Source organism: Branchiostoma lanceolatum, chromosome 17 (genome assembly GCF_035083965.1).
Source record: "Branchiostoma lanceolatum isolate klBraLanc5 chromosome 17, klBraLanc5.hap2, whole genome shotgun sequence".
NCBI lineage: Eukaryota > Metazoa > Chordata > Leptocardii > Amphioxiformes > Branchiostomatidae > Branchiostoma > Branchiostoma lanceolatum.
The window spans coordinates 1,206,471-1,224,604 of record NC_089738.1 but is presented as its reverse complement, the minus strand read 5'-3'; the positions used below and the strand labels follow the sequence as shown (position 1 = coordinate 1,224,604).

The 18,134-nt window shown below is 40.1% G+C and overlaps 1 protein-coding gene across 2 annotated transcripts in view; it reads right to left on the bottom strand.

Moving 5' to 3' along the window:
- LOC136422374 (nucleoside diphosphate kinase homolog 7-like) overlaps window positions 1–16,155 on the bottom strand; it is a 42,587-nt gene extending 26,432 nt beyond the window's left edge. Inside the window, exons 1-3 of one of the 2 annotated variants that reach the window (XM_066410101.1) lie at window positions 16,021–16,155; window positions 11,328–11,441; window positions 5,449–5,615 (exon numbers count right to left, since the gene is read on the bottom strand). In XM_066410101.1, the coding sequence (XP_066266198.1) occupies window positions 5,449–5,615; window positions 11,328–11,441; window positions 16,021–16,023 (284 nt within the window). In that variant the 5' untranslated portion in view covers window positions 16,024–16,155. Of the gene's footprint in view, window positions 1–5,448; window positions 5,616–11,327; window positions 11,442–15,995; window positions 16,001–16,020 lie in introns of those variants that run through there. The other variant, XM_066410102.1, reaches the window with a different exon arrangement.
- Window positions 16,156–18,134: the final 1,979 nt, after the last annotated feature.

Below are 18,134 nucleotides of genomic sequence, written 5' to 3'. Positions count from 1 at the left end.
CTCGTTCCGGTGAATGCAGGAAGTTTCTATGACGCGGATTCAGCTCTGCCATAAAAGAATGTGACAGATGATCACGTCAGCACTGCACCGCCAAAAGCGACTGCTATGTCCGCCTACGTGTCTGTAGCCCTTGCCGAGTCGCTATGTGGTTTCCAACTAGATGTACATAAAGACGCCGGTCTTTTATTATTGCAGCAGTATGTGACAATTCATCAGGATGACTAGAAGAAGATGATGATGTGACAATAGCGCTACCGCGAACCTCAAACCACCGACAACACCCCATGTCATCCTTAACGCGAAATCAAATCCCCGCAAACTTGAATGCATTCACAGTAATAAGACAGTGTACAGGTAGAGACCAATCTTTATTGAGTACAGCATGCTGTCTGCCAAAGCGTAATGCCGCCTTTGGTAGGCGTGCGTCTCTTAATTAAGTTAATGGTTCCTACACGTCCTGTGACCCGCCCGGGACCTCCCATACGATTCCTATCAACGTGACTGTCAATGGAGACCGCCTTCTGTTGTTACTCAAAACAGTTTTAAACATATTGGCGGTATTGCGCCTTTACACCGGCAGGTATCAGCTCATTTGTACAGCGTTTGCCGATTTTTAACGCACCTTTTAAGTCAAGGATTTTTGAAAAATTTTGGTGCAGTTATCGGGCATTGGTGACAATGCTCGGTGCAGATGTGCGGAGTCACTAACAATGCAGTGAATGGGAACCGGTTTGGTATTTTGGGATTTGGTGCAATCAAATGGAATGTGCGATTATCCGGGGTGCGATTAAGTGGCTTCGTCTGTACTACATGTAAATATGCAAATAAGGACCATATTTGCCCTTCAAAACATAGCTTACGGGGTCCAAATCACAGCTGGAGTTATTGTTTGGTCTAAGAAAAGCATGTTTGCCCCCAGGTACTAATTTATGAGGTTAGCACTTACTACTTGTTCCTGGTGGCACATGCTGCCAGGGCTATGCCACTTATCAATATATAGGGGTGATATATCTATTTTATACAATAAACAACAAATAATAGCATATGCTCCTTTTTCTACAGCTTTTTTTGCATAATCAATAAGGCTACACCAAGTAATTTTTATGGATGACGTCCTTTGGAGACCCTAAATCTAATGCGAGAGCGCGAAAAAAAAACAAGAAGGGCCGAAAAAAACAAGATGCCTAGATTTGAAATATAATAGTCGCCGACACATGTTAGGACACAAATTGAATGAGAGAACACAATGTAACAACTAACGGTTCTTTTATTCATCATGAAAAAGCAATAATTTGAATCAATCAGTTGAAGTTCAACAGCAGTTGTTGTCCTGTCCTGTTTCTTTCGATTTGCAGCACTTTCGTAACTCTTTAATCATTGTTACAGGAAGCGGAATTTCTTGGGTTTTTTTCTGGGAACAGACCAAAATCAATGCGCGCGCGGACGTCATCCACAAAAATTACTTGGTGTAGCCTAAGATGATAAAACAAGATATTTTCAAAACTGCTACATATTTCATGGAGGTACACGTATGAGGTCTTAAATGCATTTGCTAATTCAATTTGTAACAGGATGATGATGGTAAAGAATCAAAAAGTAATCTCTTAAGCCCCCCTCTCACTGAGCTGTGGCACTGCTGCGGTATCGTGCGAATGGCTGCTGCCACACTGCCGTGCACAAACCTTGGGGTACCATTCTAGTGATGTACCAGTGCTGTTCCACTACCACTAGAGTGCCGGTTGAAATGGCTTCTTTTTTTTTAAACTAAAAAAAAACACAAGTGGCAAAGTGCCGCGCGCTCGCCGGGAGCTCACCGCGCACGCTATTGTGTAAAAAGTGACATGTCAGTTTCAAGGTTATAAGGATATTCTATAACATGTTACCTTTGTTGTACCAAGTGTCATAAGTGAAATTCCATTTATCGTTTGAAATCAATTTGTGATGCACTTTATTTATGATTTTACATTGTATTTTGATTCATTGACAGCACTGCGACTGATTTATTGACTACCATCAAACTACAATCGGTCCACCTCCCTAGCTATTGATCTGTTTATTGAATAATAAGAGTTTGGTTACTAAACCCATGTTACTGCTTCGAGAGTATGGCTTCTGACACAATTTTAGCCATTTTCGTCGGCTTTTTTTCCCCATCTTATTTTCTTTCTAACGACCTCGCTCAATTCAAGGCGGAAGGGGGCCACTTCTAAGCATTGAAGTAATTGATGTGATTGGTTTAAACTGAATGACTAAGGTGAGAGATAGGGGTGCATATTTGATTTGAAGGTACCAGGTTATAATCGGGAGGAAAGAAGTGGGCTGGGAGGGAGTTCCATAGTTTTGCTGTTTGTGGAAAAATGCTGACATCACTGTAGAATGACTTTGAAGCTGGTAGTTGTACATCATAGTGATGTGAGTCAGAGGAGAACCTGGTGGTACGCTGAAAAACTTTGTGGTGGGACGAGTAGTGAAAGTTCATCAGAACAATGACTGTGGAAGTATCTATAGAAAACCAAACCAAAAGAGACATGGAGGCAATGTTTCCTTTTTGAGAAAGGGAGTGCAGTTTTGAAGGCAAACGATGACCAATGTCACTGCATGGATGTGATGTAAAAGGTGTAAGCAATCTTTTGGAGCTCCAGCCCAGAGATGTGAACAGTTACATGTATAACGACATAAAGAAAACAGGACAAAATAGAAAGCCAGACGAAGATGCATAAAATCACACCAAAAACCAGTCGGAGCCAAACCTCTGCTTGCATTGTAGAGTGGATCTCTCAGCCTGAACAAAGTTGGGTGAGCCACTGGGCCATTATCATTTAGGGACTTTACAATATTTTTCTCTATGTGCAAATCATTAAATATTATGCAAATCCAACTTCATGATGTTAATTCTAGTTCTATTCTATAGTCTGTAAACCCCCTAGTAGGGGTATCGCACAGACGGGGTGAGGCGCAGCTGTATGTTAATAATGTTGAAATACGTAAAGCAATAACACAGTTAAGAATTAGTAGCCATAGATTGAATATAGAAATAGGTTGATACTTTAATGTACATGTAGCTCCTAACGAAGATTTTGCCCATTCTGCCCAAATCGAATTGAAGATGAGTTTCACTTTTTTGTTATGGAATGCTCTAAATATGATGCCCTACGCGATATTAGTTTTTCACCTTTATCAATTCAAGTACTTCAGATTAAGACACTCAATGCTACAGATAGATTTAACTATATCTTTAAATGCAACAGTTCACACAGTGTTAACCCTTAAGCTGCCGCTCCCGGGTTAACCCGGGATGCAGAATCTTGTGAAGATTGCCGCTCCCGGGTATAACCGGTGTAGGGTATTTCCCGAAACAAAATAGCATCGCCCTGTGTTTCGCGCGTCAAGACCCGGAAGTTACATGCTGGCCGGGTGACCCGGGTTCAGGGGTCAAAGGGTGTTGCGCAATCACCGATTACCTCATCCCATGATGCCTTCCGGCCATTACGTATCCAAGATGGCGCCCGTGCAGACTGAGATAATTTTTTTGTTTTCGGCGATAAATTCAAGGTTTTAACACTAAATTGTCCGGGTTTGCGCACAAATACGTGTTTGGGGAGCTTGATAAGTGTTACATATTCTGTGGAAAAAATAGCGTTCCATGATCAAGAATTCTGCAGTAAATGGCGAAAGTGGCGGCATGCACCTGGAACAACAAGTTCGCGTCATCCCAGGGGGAATTAACTCACGGCGACGGAGTAAATACAGTGCTGGAAAATTCGACATCGGTTGCAGAGCTGACAATAATCGTGTTTATGAACGGTAAAGGTGTTGGAGGCGAGAAATATGTGTTGTGTACTATATTTTTTATATACAAATACAATGGTGAATGCTATGTTGTACCAGCCTTTTAGCCGTGTAGGCAGTTCAGCACCCAGGGCAGTCCATAGTCATAAACTCACATAAAGTAATACCCGTGTATTTTTTGTCATGTATGTGATTCTGATATTGTCAGAATTCTCAGAAACTTAATGGTCCATGTGCTAGTGGTTCTATGTGTGTTAGAGTGGATTGGTTGGAAGCATTGTGGAAAGTATATGTTTTATTGCTTTCGTGTGTTTATTACCTATGAAATGTGTGTTAGTAAGCTGGTGCACATTTCGGAAGAAAGTGTTAGTCATAAAATTTCAGCAGATATTAAAGAGTTATGTTTCCTAAAGCATCAGAAAGGAATATACTGTGTAGTAATAAACCAGCATTTCAGCTAAATAATCAGTTCAGCACCCAGGACAGTCTGTAGTCATAAACTTACCTGTGGTAATACATGGGTGAATTTTTTTCATGTGTATGCAAGACTGATGTTGTCAAGACCTTGCAGAAGTGCTGCGGTACTGATATTGGAATTTCACAAATGGTTTTAATGCTATAATACAATAGGTTTCTGAAAATTGTATGTTTTATTGCATTATTGCCCTTGTAAATGATTACTACTGTCACTAGGCCAATGTTGCATGACACAAACAGAAAGAGTAGACTCTTAGCTTTCTATCGATGTATAACATATCTGGGTTATTTTGGAGAAAAGGAACCATAAACTAGTGAAATAAAAACAGTACCCCTTGTTTTTAGAGGGTCTAAAAACGCTGGCACAGAGAAGCTGTACTGGTGAGAAAACCTGGCAGCTAAAGGGTTAAAATAGGCAAATATATAAAAGATTGTTTTGTTATTAGAAAAAATAATGATACACATAATTAGCCAAACTTGAATCATGCAAAACCTAAGATAGTCATTTTGTTGTTACAGTAGTGAATAGTTTTATTCCATACTTATGTCTTGTTCTATCTTAAGTGTTGTTGCCATGCTTTGTACCTGCTACTGTTTACAATAGTCGTGCAATTAAGTTCTTCGGTATGCATGGTGCAAGAGATCTTGATGGTCCTACACTGCCCCTGAAATTAGGGGGAGGTATCAATAGCAACTTTGTAAAATATGCATTTCAAAATATGGAGATGGTCTATCTAAGCACATAAATCACAAAATTTGGGTAATCATTGGATCCCTCCCCCCTGTACAATCAGTCATGTACATGTACATACCCCTTGAAGTTTGCACATGTTGTAATGGGAATAGATTTGGGGTTTACATATTCACAGTAATGTCTTCTGACCTCAAAGTACTACTTTAAGGCATTAAGTTAAGTTGTAATGTTTGCTAGCATACCTTTATACTAGTTTAGTACACACATGTTCATAGTTATGGTTCAAACTTCAAGGGGTTTGTACAGGGGGGTTAATATTGAAAACATTGCCAAATTTTTACATTTTTCATACTGTATTCAGATAGACCGTATCCATATTTCTAGGTGCATATTTCAGTCAAAACTGCACTTTTGCAAGACTACCTCACCCTACTGAAATCTGTCATATGCTGTGGTATTAAACTGCTGTTTGTTGAGAAGTGACTTACTTTTCCTTTTTGTCACCAAGGCTCCTGGCTGTAAAGCTGTCTCCGTAGTCAACAAAGTGCAGTTGGCGAGAAAATACCTCCACTGTGCTTCCAATATACAAGTCCTCTTGGCTAACTCCGTCGTATTTAGTACGCTTCAAGAATGTACGATGGTTCTTGATGTCAAACTGAAAAGAAAATAATTGTGCAATAATATCATAAAAATGTACATGCCTTCAAATATACCTCTGTGAAAATGAAATCGTCCCGAACGGCCGAACGCCGTCTGTGACAGACGTTCACTGAAATTCAATTTGTGTCCTGAATTATGGCGGCAGACGGCCTTGGACGGATTGTAAAACTCCTAATGACACTTTTTGGATGGTCTGAACGGCCTGGAAACGACTGGACACGTCTAGATTGGCTCATTTGATGCCGTCGTTGAGCGTCCGAGAAAACATCCCAGACGTCTTGGACAGCGTCCGCCCCGGCCCCCCCGCCGGCTTGCAGGTGCCGCCCGGGACGCTTGGGACGGGCACCAAACGACGCTAGGGACGGGCACAAACGGCGTTTCCGATGCGGTAGGGTGCTAATCCGGACTGCTGTGCGCATGCTTGATCCGCTTTGAGATGCCGTTTCTGACGGCGTCCGGTCATGGTAATTATTTTTATGGCCACTTGGGGCAACAAAATATGCAGCCAGACTGGCATAGAAGACCACCCACGGCCGCCATGACCTCAGGTTGGAAGCTAAATTGAACAAAATTTCTTCTCAATGTGTATTCGGTAGGGGTGGATACCGGTTCGCCGGACCTGATTCAGACCGTCATAACATCCAAGAACCGAGTCCAAAAAACCTGAAAGACAAAAACCTGAGTCCAAAAAAACCTGAACAAAGTACAAATATATTTTTCTACTTTGTCTGACAAAAAAGGCAGTTTAAACAAGTGCAACATTCAAATATCAAACACTGGTTTATCTTGAAAGCTTTCTCACCAAGAAACTTTTATACTCGTGCCTGTCACTGTTAATTCTCTATGCTTAATATTGGTCTAATAAAACAAAACATCAACTGGACAGGATCCGGACCTGAACCTAAATCTCTGGACCTAAACTTGGACTTGGACCTTATTAAGCCGAACCGGTATCCACCCCTAGAATACAGTCAAACCTGTCTATAGCGGTCACTCAAGGGACTGGCCAAACTGGCCGCTATGGACAGGTGGCCGCTATGGAGAAAAGGTCGATTAATTGACCACGAGTGACACGTGTTTACAGTACCCACTGAGATACACATTTATTCACCGTACAGTACACATGTAAACATTTCATACTTTAGGTAAGTCACATTTTAGAAGTTCGATTGTTGTTCTTTTACTTCTATTATTGGCTTGAAAAAAGAATTATTGTATCTGCCAACTCCAAAACCCATGGCTTGCTCGAGCTTCATGTCTGAACAGACCAGCATTGCCATACTCTACTCTTGATCCTTTGCGACTGCTTCGCTGCAGGCACATGCGTCACTAACGAGTTTTAATCATATGAAACAAAGTCCTTCGCAGCAAAATGCCACCTAGAATTAGTTAAGAACAAAATACCTGTTGCTCAGTTGCCACTTACTGTTCGTTTCGACCGTTTTCAAACATAAAATCGTGGCGACAGTTTTCGTCAGTCTGTTGTTATGGTCGTTCGCTTCCCGCTTGTCATTATCAGCTTCTACCATTATGCTAATAGGGTACTCAGAAGAAGGTCGCTCTTTTGATGCCTTTTTTCTTTGCAGAAAATTGTAATAGCCCCAATTTTACATCATATTAAAGGCACCCAGAGCATCTTATGAGGCTTGAAAACTCAAAATATTCTAGTTGCTGTAATCTTCATGAAATTGACATTTAATGACTCTGTTTAGAACATTTGCATGCGGATTTCTTATCAAAAGTGCTCAAAAGTGCACAAAAATAAGCTACATGGTGATCTTTTAGTTCCACGCGCCTAGTGTAAATAGACTGCTACCATGGCCCCGCTCACCTCCGTCAAAACGTAGAAATGCAAAATCAAAACATAAAAATGCAAATATTTGACGGACATGCAGTAACTCTCTCATTGGTCGAACTGCTAATTGTGATGGACAGTTAGGATCAGTCTATTAGGGCTTGGATTTTCTATCAGTTCTCACCACACAACGACATCGTATCTTTGCTAAAGGCAGACTAAACTTAATTTCGTAAAGCATACTGCATTATGTTAAATTAACCACAAAGACCAGTTCAGACTTGATTTACACTAGTCCATCATAGATTAGCGTTTTTACAACAGTTAAAATTCGCGGCCTGGTGCCCGTGACGGCAGAATCCGACAGAATCCGTCAGAATCCAAGTCTGCCCCAGAATCTATTCTATAGAACACACATCGATCGTAACAGTCGGATTCTGACGGATTCTGCCGTCATGGTCTTTGGACTCGTTGAGTATTACGGGCACCAGGCCACGAATTCCAAATTTTGTAAAAACGCTTATCTATGATGGACTAGTGTAAAACAAGTCAGAACTGGTCTTATTGGTATATTTAACATTATGCAGTATGCTTTACAAAATTAAGTTTAGTCTGCCTTTAATGTTGATATGTAATGATTATTGTATAGTGTTATCAAAACTTACTCTGTGTAGGAATGACTAGAAATTGGAGTGTGTTTTCTCAAGTTTCATGCCTCATAAAATGCTCTGGATGTTATTCATATTTATTTTGAAGCTTTTGGTAAAGTAATTATCCTCAATGATACTTTGCAGCAAAATAAATTTAGCGTATTATACCTCGGAGTCCGTAACAGTGGTGTCTTCTGTTGACCTTTATGCTGCTCACTATCAGCGCTACTTTGAAAACCGCGCGAAACACGTTTTGACTTTGAGCACATGTCTGAAGATGAATAAATAAATAAATAAAGCATCGAGAACGGCGTTTCCTGTAGGTTTTACGCAGGTTTACTGGCAGCTCCAGCCAAACAGATCATAAGTAATTGCATCTGAAGATAATAAAAAGCAGAAAGGTTGATAGTTTGGGTGTTTTTTCTATTTCTTTTCAGAACGGGTTTAGTTGAAAGGTCTCAGAGATCGATGCTCGCACGTTGCACAGGCGAACGTTGCAAATTCCGTATTTTCCCAAACTCTGTCCTTCATAGAAATCAAAAGATCCTAAAATATGATTGTTCACAGCTATTTTCTGACCGAGTATAGTCAAGTGTTCATGTCTTATATCAACGTGGAGACCGTAAAAGAAAGCCGTTCTGGGTGCCCCATATGGCGGCCGTCATAGCGTGTTTCCTGGCTTGTTGGGGCCCCAAAAGGGGTATACCAAGTGAACTATACTCTCATCTCCCAAATAAACATACCCCCCCGGAATAAACATACCCCCCGGACGAATCTTCAAAATATAATAAACGTACCCCCCGGAATAAACATATCCCCAGGAAAATGACCAAATTGACACGTAAACTGTGTCCATGCTACTTCTGTCCTAAGCAGTTAGGTTCTTTTTATTCATTTATGCCTGATTTATTTCTTGAGATTAACCACATTTGTGGAAAGATTGACATAACAGGTGACTATCACGTTTTAAAGATGTCAACCCAGACCAGACTGTAAGGTTTGATCCACTCACGCTGGGAAGGACCCGTACTCTTTGTAACCCGCAAATGTATGGCATCCAAAATTGTTGGAAAAATTGGGCATAGGTTCCTCGCTATGACCCCTAACCGGGGGCCAACGGTGCTTTCAAATTCAACAAGTGGAAATGTACATGATACATGCATATATATTTTCTACTCGGAACTTGAAGCAAGTTATCAAGGAAAATTACATATAAAGTGACATATGATAAACAAAAACAGAAGTAGTCGCCATGCAAACTTCTCAAGTTCACTTGGATGGGCAACACCTTCAGAGTAGACTCTTTTTTCACCCAAATGTATCAACATTTAGAACTTGAACAGAAAATTATAATATCCTGAATATATGCTCAGTAAAAGTATTACTTATTTGTAAAAGCCATATATTAGAAAGGACGAACTATGACATGTATATGATGTTATTTTTTTTTATATCTCAACTTGCCATTTATCGTGTTATGCATTGCATGTAGAAACAGAGATTTGTAAACTGTAGATCTATGCTTTCCACAAAATCACATTATTATAAGGACATTACCATATATTGTCCTCGGTTGTGTTGTTGCAATCCAAATAATTTCAAATCCAAAAATTACCCTTGTAGAGTAGAAAAGAAAACTTTCATTTTGAGAGACTAAATTGTCAACAAATTTATTGTTTAGATACAGAAACCACAAGCTTGTACAATGTTGCCCAAAACCACAGGGTTCTCATGTTACACATCAAAGCCTGAGCTAGACCGAGAGGCGTCAGAACAAGCCCTTCCAGACAGTAAGGGGCGGGGCTAACAGAAGCTACACTCTCAAACTTCTTGGAAAGCTCTGGCATTCTCTCTGTAGGGGAGCGATCTTTTTCAAAGTATTTTTTATGTGATAATAATCGTGACTAGATTGCAATTTAATTGTGTATAGACTTAATTACACAAATTTGTCTTTGTCGAAATTCTGTACAGTTTTGACTAAGGTAAAGGAGTTTTATTTGTAGATAAATAAAAAAGTATTTCCCCTTCGTCGAGGTGAGCTCTTCCATGCACGAGAAACTTTCCCCCGGACTCACTGCCTTGTGTCTTTACTGTGGCGATTTTCGAAGGACTAAATGTTCATGTTTGTGGTAGAATTGAAACCTATTGGTGTATTTTGAAAGTGATTATACAGTTGTTAATACTAAGACACAATTTTTACGTGGTGTTTTTAAATTTTCAAAGTTTTGGCTCCTTGATCTCACGTGAGTAGAGTAATTTTACATGCGTACTTGAAACACGGTGCGCCGCTGGCATATTCATGTAATTTGTTTTCTGATCAGCGTGCTATGATTTACGATGTAGATAGAGACTGTCAAAGCTGTGTATATGAAAAATACATTTCAAAACTTCATTGTGCCGTCTTATTTTCCCCTAATAACAACGTTTAATTTGTAGCGAGATCGACCGATATGTTAGTACCGCCAGGATTTCACAAATGCCGGGTCATTGTAGCGGCGAGGAAATCCACGTCATTTGGTCTAAAAGTAGCGATTTAGGAGCAAAAAATATCGGGGAAATATGGGGAAAAAACTAAACTTCTGTTATATTGGGGATCTCTGGTAAGCAAAGCCCCAATGAATTTTCAAAAAAACAATAAAGGTACTGTCAAAAATAAGAACGTACTGGGTGGATTTTGAGGCTGAAAAAAATAAACGTACCGGTACGTTTATTTGGGAGATGAGACTGTGAGGGCTCGAAATAATGGGTGCATGTGCACCTGTGTGCACCCAAAATTTGAGCTGTGCACCTAATTTTTGACTGTGGGTGCACTGGTGCACCTAGATATTTTTGTAGCGTATAGGGTTAAGGTACTATTGTACACTAGTATACAGAAAATTAATGTAAGTATAAAAAACACCATGATAACTTTTTGCTGTACTTTATTTGATGTATTATTTGTTTGAAATTTTGAAGTTAGCTATAGAATTAAAGATTGAAGTTCTTAAGAGAGGCAGCAGCGTTAAACTTTGTAATTATGCTCTGAAGAACATTCAACTTTATTTAATCTGGTGCATCCAAAATTCTTTCTGTGCACCCAATTTTTTTAGTTGGGTGCACCAGTGCACCTATTCCCAAAGATGAATTTCGAGCCCTGTGAGAGTACTGGTATCTATATGGGTGCGGGTACCTACATGTATACCAGTTTTTCCCCTTACCCGTTTAGCTAATAGTATTTGCATTGCAGTTTAGCCTAGATGAAACATTTATAATTAGGTCTCACCATCTCAATGGAACTGTCCTTTGGATAGTACAGGAACTGGTACCTCCTCATCAGAGCAGCATTGGGGTCGTACCACTCTGCAATGAAGGAGTAGCGGTCGTCTTGGGCAGTAGACTGCAGCAGAGGGACAAGAAAACTTCATTTGTAAAACTAGTCAGAGTTCCACGACTCCATACCTTCGCCGACTGGCCTTTTTGAGTGGTAAATATTATCTATATCAGGCAAATAAGGACCTCATTTACATAGATTGTGTCAGATGATCATCTTCTCTACCCAAATCATACAAGTTGTTCAAAGAAATTCTTATCTAAACAAAGAAGGCTATGTAACATAGGTATGCCATCTTTTGTGGTACATTTTGCCCCTCTAGGGGAAATGCTGCAGCAGTACATGCGCCTGGCATGTGTAGCAGATATTGTGTGTGGACATTTGGACTTGATTTTGGCTAAATTCTAATTCATTTTTCATACTTTTTGACGGGTGAATTCAGAACATTTAGTGTCAATGCTTATATCCCCCATTTATACTTTGCATAGATTGAACCGCATGAAATCCCACAAAAACATGCACAGAAATCTGGTTGATTTCCTTTTGGAAAGAAATTAAAGTTTGGTGGCTGTTTTAAACTTTTCAGTGTTTTCGTAATTCTATCATCATGATGTGAGCCTATGTTATAATATAGGTATGCCATCTTTGGTGGTACATGTTGCCCCTCTAGGGTGAAATACTGCGGCACAATTTGTGCCAGTTATGTGTAGAAAATATTGTTGTGGACATTTGGACTTGATTTTTGGCTAAATTTCAATTTCTTTTTTACAGCTTTTGACGGGTGACTTGAGAACATTTAGCGTCAGTGTTAACATGTGAATATTGCATCGCATGAAACCGCGATATGTTGTTATAGCTGATCACTAGTAGGATTAAACCCTACAAAACATGAAAATACCCAGCTGGCATCCATGTAGGTAGAAAGATATAAATTGTATTTTGTAGAACGACATTTTCCGACAACTTCTGGATGCCAAGATCCATTCTGCAAACTAAAGCTCTATGGGGGGGGGGTGGGGGGGGGGGGACTCAGTGGGCACAGGAGTCAGTGTGGAAGGCAAGCTACGTATCCGTACCGGGTGTGCTCCTTAAGCATTATAAATTACCAGTATGTCAGTTTGCCCCGATATGATATGTTGGTTTTAGCGACATAAACTTACCCAAAAAGTTCAGTCAGATCATTCTGGGCTGAAATTTTAGCAGATTTTTTCTGTTGAATTGACAATTTCTGCATTTCTAAGATCGGCATGGCAAAAATAATAATAATATTACTAGTAATTGTACCACAGTGACTGTAGGAAGACCTGGTGCACGTGGAAGCTAGATCGACCCACACACCTGCTGTTTAAATGCTGCTTTGAGATTAGCGTGGGTAGAAATTTACTAAACTTTTCGTGGTAAGTAAGCAAATTATGGTTTGAGTTCTTTGTAGATAGAAATTTAACAGTATGTATGTGGCTTAATTTCAGGAGGCAAAGTGTTATAAACAACGAGAGGGGCTAGAGTGGAATGTGATAGAAACCATGCTGCCGCCCAGGCACAGATGATAGAATTACGATGACACTGAAAGTTTAGAACGACCAACCAACTTTGATTTCTTCCCAGTTTAAAAGGAAATCAACCAGATTTCGTTTCACGTTTTTGTGTGATTTCACACAGTCCAATCTATGCAAAGTACACATGGGGGATATAAGCAGTCTGGCAACTGAAATTTGCATGATTTATGTCTGATCCACTTCTACTTTTTTTCATTAGTTTGAAACAGGCCTTTTCATTAGTTTGAAACATTTTTATGGAGAACTCCTTTGGGGAATTTTTAGGCAAAAATTACATTTTGGGCTCCTGTGCCCTGGTATGACAAGCAAATGACCTGACATTCGGTACTAGGGTGCCTTGAACATGTGCGTATACAACTTCAATCACATGTCGGGTGTACATCACTTCAAAATGCCTCATTTTCAGGACTTTTGTGCCTATTTTCAGACCAAAAACGAGCCAAAAGTGCTATCCCCGTTCCACATTCTATCCAACTTATTCTAAGGTTCTGCGCGTTCCATTTGGTGTTGGCCAAAGAATCCCCCTTCTATCTAAGGTTCCGTGAGTTCAATTTGCTGCTGGCCAAAGAACATGTGTTCTATTCAGGTTACCTGAGGTCATGTTGCAGGAACACACGCGCAATGAACGACACATTCAAACAAATGTGGCTTAGATCATTACAAAAAGTCCATTATTGCATGAGGAAGGAGTGATGCTGTATTTACAATTGCTCATGAGCAGATGACGGCCTTTCTAGTCGCACACTTTATTTTGGTCTTCAGACCGTCTGTCAGCACAACTGGAGGAATGATTCAACATTCAGAGCTAGAACGGCAGCAAACACCTAGAAATTTACAAGAAACAACTGTTGCCTGGTTTATTTATCTCAACAACAGAGGAAGGCTAGTTTTACTTCCAATATGCCATCATATAAGAGCAAACCTACAGTTTTAATTACGTGGATCAAGTCCGTTGTAACGATGTTACAAATTATACAGACAAATAAAAGCCGTCACAATTTCACAATAGTTAGAATATGCATGTAACGTTAATTTTCTTATAAGAATAAAGGTCCCATCTTTTGCTTCTGTTAACATGTTCAATGCGGCCTTGCATTCTTTGCATGCTATTGCGCATTTTTTTCACAATTTCAGGCAGAAATTAACGTTAAATCGGGTCTCCTAATTTTCATCTGCCGCTAAAGCCGCTATAATAAAATCCCCATTAAAAAATCATGATTTACAGTAGGTCAGGTATTTCAATTCAGTGACGAAAAGTGAAAGTCTGCGAAAACCCAGTCTTTCGGGCCTTTTTTCAGACCAAAAGCGGTCCAAAAGTGCTTACCCAGTGCTGAAATCGCCGTCAGCACTGGAGCCGAGTGCTGATGTACAAAAGCCACACCTTCAGCACTGGATTTACCAGTGCTCGGGGACAAGTCAGCACTAGAAAACGAGTGCTGAAGTGTTTTCACCACTAGCACTGGAACATTTTTCCAACCAGTACTGAGGGCGGTGTCAGGGCGTAAGGAATACAGCTAGCAGGATCACTTACTTAAATTCTCTACTTTTGTGATTCATTGAAAATAAACAATGACCACGTTGATGAATGTTAGACATTCAAGTAATAATTTACGACAAAAATAATTACTCAAGCAACTGGATAAGATTTTGAAAGTGATTTGGGTGGCCCTGAAAATTCTGTTTACGTCTTATTAATTTGTTGCCGTCATTAGGGTGTTTCTGTGCATGTGAATCATGCCAAATAAAGTGCTGAACTCCACTCAGCACTGGTTTTCCAGTGCTGAAGAAAGTTCAGGACTGGTTTTCCAGTGCTGAAGCCACTTTCACTAGTTTCAGCACTGGAACTAGCCGTGGCGACTCTTTAATCGGGTATATTTTGCTGTATGTCTAAAGACTCTTTTACATCTTGTGAGGGTAATGTAAAAGAGTCTTTAGACATACAGCAAAATAGGTATCAGGACAACTCGGCCCATTTCCAACTCGGCCCATCGCAAATCTGGTCAACTCGGCCCATCGCGGTGGTCAACTCGGCCCATTGCCGAGGTCAACTCGGCCCATCGCCAAATTTCCACAAAAAAACACAAAAAAAACACCTTCTAAACCACAACCTCATGACTGCAATTTCTAATGTTTACCCGCCGTGTCATGGGTAGTAACGTACATGTACATGTTAAGTAACAATGTCTCCTTGCCTAATTGTTAGACAACTTCGACTTGTTGAGGTTTTTGGAGCTCCATACCGCTGGTGCTTTTGATAGGCAATCAACATAATTTTCAGAGACCATGTTTTTTTGTCAGAAAACCTCGAACTGTTGACTTAATTTGAGGTTTTTGGAGACCCATACCACCGTCGCTTATAGGCAATCAACTTGATTTAATACAGACCACGTCTTTTTGTCAGAGAACTTCAAACTGTTGACTTTAAGGTTTTGGGGCCGAGTTGACTAGGGAGATGGGCCGAGTTGACTAGGGAAATGGGCCGAGTTGACTGGGCCGAGTTGGTAATGGGCCGAGTCGTCCGACATTCAGCAAAATATACCCGATTAAAGAGTCGCCACGGCTACACTGGAACCAGTGCTGAAAAAGGAGAGCGTGGCTTTCGTAGTTTTGCCTGTCCCCAATGCTTTATTAAACACCTGTCCCGTTCCCATACTTCAACACCCTCTGTCCTGCTCTGCCCATTTTACACCACGTTCTCCTCGACATCTAATTAAAGGAATCATATACTAGTAATTCACACTGTGGATATTATTCCATAAATGTCGACTCTCCTAATCCAATATCATAAATATATGAGTGGCAAGATCAACTTCAATGCCACAATGAACTCCTATCTGGCCGGAGATTGTCACTTACTCCACTCTTACTGAAACGCGTAACTTTATAAATCATCGACGTTACGTTGTTCTTCTTCCTTCGAAATGTTAAATTATGATGACTCTGCTCTCATGTCTGTGTCCTTGAGTGACATATGTTTATAAGGTCCCCTGCCCGTCTAAATCGCCAACAACCCAAAACTCCTCTATCAAATACTGAAATAACACTTGCTACATTGAAGGCTTACCATATTTGACATTATGAGAACTTACCATATTTGACAGTTTGATATGGATCTGGAATCACACCGACAACTTCAGTCCAACTTGTTTACAGCCACTTCTATAGCAACTAACCGGAAACCAACCGTGCCTGGCGCAAAGGCTGGTGGGATTTTACACTTCCCAAGATGCATCAGTAGGGTGGCAAAAATCGGGCATTATCGGATTTTACGACAATTCTTCTTAGCGTGAGACCTCGGTTCGGAGTTTTTTTTGGCGACGCCTCAGGGGCGGAGGCATTTATTACAGTATTACGATCGGTTAGTAAGAATTTTAGGAATTGCACGAATGCATTCCCTAGGGAATTGGTTTTAAGGTAGCCGTCGGCTGTGTGATATATGTAAGGTAAAAGGGAGGCCTTTGTTGATTTGTATGTGAAAAGCACCATTTTGACAAACTTGCACGAGAAAACCAGGCAGAGGTGGGAAGATGGGGGTCGGCCAAATCGGCTCATACTTTGTATGTGTGATAGGTATGGGGAACTATGAACAGCCATATAATCAAAACCCTCCAGCTATTTTTAGTTATGGCGTTCTGGGACCCCCCTCGGAGACCCTAAAAAATCGAACAATTTAAGGTTAAAAATTACTGAAATTGTAATGGCCACCCTGATAGTTACAATAGAGACATGAACATAAATGTTATATTTCCATATAGCATGGTTTCCAGAGTTTTATTGACCAAAAGTTCAAGATCAAGCATCAAAGTTGAGAGGGTGTACTAGGGGGTTATCAGAACCAAGGAAAGCAGAATTTTCATGGCGCTAAATTTTTGTCATTTTTAAGGGGCTTTTTCTCCAATCACCAGCAATATTGATGAATGGTTTTACCTTTGCTAGAAAGAGGAACATCTACTGTGTGAAAAAAAAGCGTCGTTTAATTGGGCCATGCATAACGGGAGCCGTGACTGGAGGGTCTTTCTGGGGATTTTTCGTGTTTTGGACTAATAATAAATCAGGTAATCACGTCTCTTTACGGTGTAAGCCATGGCTACTGTTGTGTCGCTGTGTGAAAACCACGGATAGATGCCAAGAAATACTAACGTTAATCAGAAATTTTAATTAGGGCTCTATATGGGGGTTATAAGGGCACTTAAAATGGAATTAAGCTGATTTTACACATTGATTGTTGTTTTCTGAGACGTCAATCACTAAGTTCCTCAGTCAATTATTGTGTGTCTTCACTATGAGGTACATAATGACAAAGGCTCTGCATGGGGGTTATCACGGCTCCGCATATGTTATTTGGTATACCATAAGGCACATTGCGGAACGCTTCTATTTGCCTATAGCAGTTCCTATTCTAAAATTAACCTCCTACATACATCCACATCCACTAGAGACCATTGTGCGCGCGCACACACTTGTGGACTTAGATAGACGCATTTTAGTATAATCTTTAGGTAGTTTTCTGACTTCTCGGTTGGTGAAAAAGCAAATACTTTCTGTATCTGTACATGTTAATATATTACCTACGGCTTTTTACTACAGCCCAACCTGTAGCTGTAATAGGTGCATGCAGGTTAGACTCTTCTCGAATCAGAGGCTTTTAGTTCCTAGGTTGTTGATGTGAAACAAGTAAGAAATTCTGAAGGCACTTAAAGCTGAGGTACTCGGATGCTCCGCAAGGCTAAGTCCTTCAATTATGATTCCGCTTCATTGTTAATGAATTGAGAATGCACATAACAAGTATGCATTAATATAGGAATAAATCTATGAAAATAAATTTTAACTTATGCTATCAGCAATAGATAGTCAAATCAAGGTATAGTCTCTGACACAAAACCAAAGCCCTTCTAAAGCTCTGTTCATTAACGTAGTTTTCTGGTAAGATCCCGAATGGTCTGAGTAAAAGTTCTGTTGGTTAAGACTTACCATATGGTATTCAAATTCATGATCGTCTATCCATTATAATTCTAATCAAACTGTATAGACAATCGTAAAAACAGCTGTTTCTGCATCTGGATGTATCAGGTGTATAATGTCTAATACTCTCCAATACAGAGCCTTCAATCATTGCAGACTTTCATGTCCATTCACTCAAAAATTTTGCAGATCAGTTGCCAACGGGTAAATAGGATAACAAGTTTGAATTATGGGCCAAATT